The 1846-nt window shown below is 49.7% G+C and overlaps 1 protein-coding gene across 1 annotated transcript in view; it reads right to left on the reverse strand.

The window, feature by feature from the left end:
• Window positions 1–1846, reverse strand: part of LOC107080866 (cubilin-like) — a gene marked incomplete at its 3' end in the record, with an annotated part of 17657 nt that overhangs the window by 3141 nt on the left and 12670 nt on the right. The window contains exons 10-13 of the mRNA XM_015369070.1: window positions 1434–1631; window positions 1071–1217; window positions 700–890; window positions 236–404 (exon numbers count right to left, since the gene is read on the reverse strand). Of these exons, the coding sequence (XP_015224556.1) occupies window positions 236–404; window positions 700–890; window positions 1071–1217; window positions 1434–1631 (705 nt within the window). The remainder of the gene's footprint in view (window positions 1–235; window positions 405–699; window positions 891–1070; window positions 1218–1433; window positions 1632–1846) is intronic.

Genomic DNA, 1846 nt, shown 5'->3' on the forward strand with positions numbered 1-1846 from the left:
GTATGTATGCTTACACGTATGTATGCTAACCTGTATGTATGCTTACACGTATGTATACTAACCCATGAATGCTAACTCATGCATGCTAAACTGTATGTATTCTAGTCTAAAACCTAAGAGCTGATCTGGTTGGGTCGAGGCCTCTGAACTTGGGTCTAATTGAGATGTTTCTTCAGAATCAAAGCTGAACGTCAACATTGAGTTATTGTGTCTAAAGAAGAACTGGGGAAGCTACCTTGACTATGTGCCTCAAAGGTCAGTTTGAAGCCAGTGGCCTCGTTGCTGGCATCAGACACAAAGTGAGCATAGAGGTGGTTGTCTGTGGTTTGGAGGATGGGTGGAGGGTTTGCACCACAGATACGTTCATGCAGGAGTGGAGCCGAACCATCTGGGCCGTTTCTGAGCTGTGGAAACAAGGAGAAACAGATGTATAGCCGGGTTGGTCAGCCGCCTGCAGGACTGGAACAAGATGGCATCTCCTCCTCCCAAAACTACACCAGAGTCTCCACCCAGAGAAATAGCGCCAAGTATAAATCCTTTGATTTCACCTTAACCCCAGAAAACCTGCAGATTAGAGCTTTGAAAGCCTCTTTCTTTGGCAGAATGAGGTCATTCTGGAGCCGTTTAGTCCAGGATTACATCAGCCTGAATGCATCTCCATCCCCAGCACTAGCCTGGGTCCAGAACCCTCCCTCTTACCTCCAGGTAGTCTCCAGAGCTACATGCGGTGCCGTAGCCGTTAATCTGGAAGGGGCTTTGGAAAACCACAGAGACCCGGAAGCCTGGTGTGACCATGACATGCCAGCTACAGTTCAGACCAGGGGAGTAGTTCTGGGGGTAGTGAGGACTGCTCAGAACCCCCCGGTCCACATGCAGCAAGCCGCCACAACCTGAACAGAACACTGGCATTAGGAATGGCTCAGATAGTGAATGCAACATGCTCTGATGGAGATAATCCAGAGAAAGAACCAGACTAAAAACCCAGATAATATCTGAACAAATGCTTAGAAAGACCAATGTTAAACCACAGCAGCAGCTTAGCATTCACTGAGACAGAGAGAAACAAGAACCTTTGGAGAAGGAGGCGTTGAAGCCTCGGCCGCCGATGCTGCTGTCTGAAGAGAAGTGGATGAACATGGAGTCCCCTGAGGAGTGAATGGAGCCTGGAGGATCCCTGCCACACACACTGGCTAGCACTGGGGACAGACTGGTGGACCCTGCAGACATGCATTAACCAGAGCCATTAGCGCCACCGATGGATGGCCCCATCCAGTACAGCAGAACCAGAGAGGTCATAGTTCAGCCTTTCCTGGGTTCTAGTCAAGAACATACCTGCCAAGGACACGAGTCTGTACTCATGCTCTTGTGAATTGAGAAACGATTGATGTAAATCAAACCAATCTATTTCCTGTCAGTCCTGCTGCTTTGCTCACCGTCTCTGATGATGAGGCTGTCATAGAGGCAGGGTGGGAATCCCTCCACATCCAGAGACAAGATGTTCAGCTCTACGATGGAGTCAGCGGCGCGAATCAGCCACGTACACTCCTGGCTAGGAGGATAGATTTCAGGCCATTCCGGGGAAAAGAGGAAAGCAGGAGCAGAACCGGCCATGAGAAGTCCACCACAGGCACCTGAGGGACACGGACATCAAAGACTTCTTCATAAGACCAACCTGATGAAGAGGAAGCCACCAAACAGGAGTGTGAACCAGATGGGTTCTGGTTCTCTATGGACTGATCTGAAAGGGTTCTGGGTCTCTGTGGACTGATCTGGATGGATTCTGGGTCTCTATGGACTGATCTGGATGGATTCTGGGTCTCTATGGACTGATCTAGATGGGTTCTGG

This window comes from Cyprinodon variegatus, unplaced genomic scaffold, assembly GCF_000732505.1.
Source record: "Cyprinodon variegatus isolate N-32 unplaced genomic scaffold, C_variegatus-1.0 Scaffold2429, whole genome shotgun sequence".
Lineage (NCBI taxonomy): Eukaryota > Metazoa > Chordata > Actinopteri > Cyprinodontiformes > Cyprinodontidae > Cyprinodon > Cyprinodon variegatus.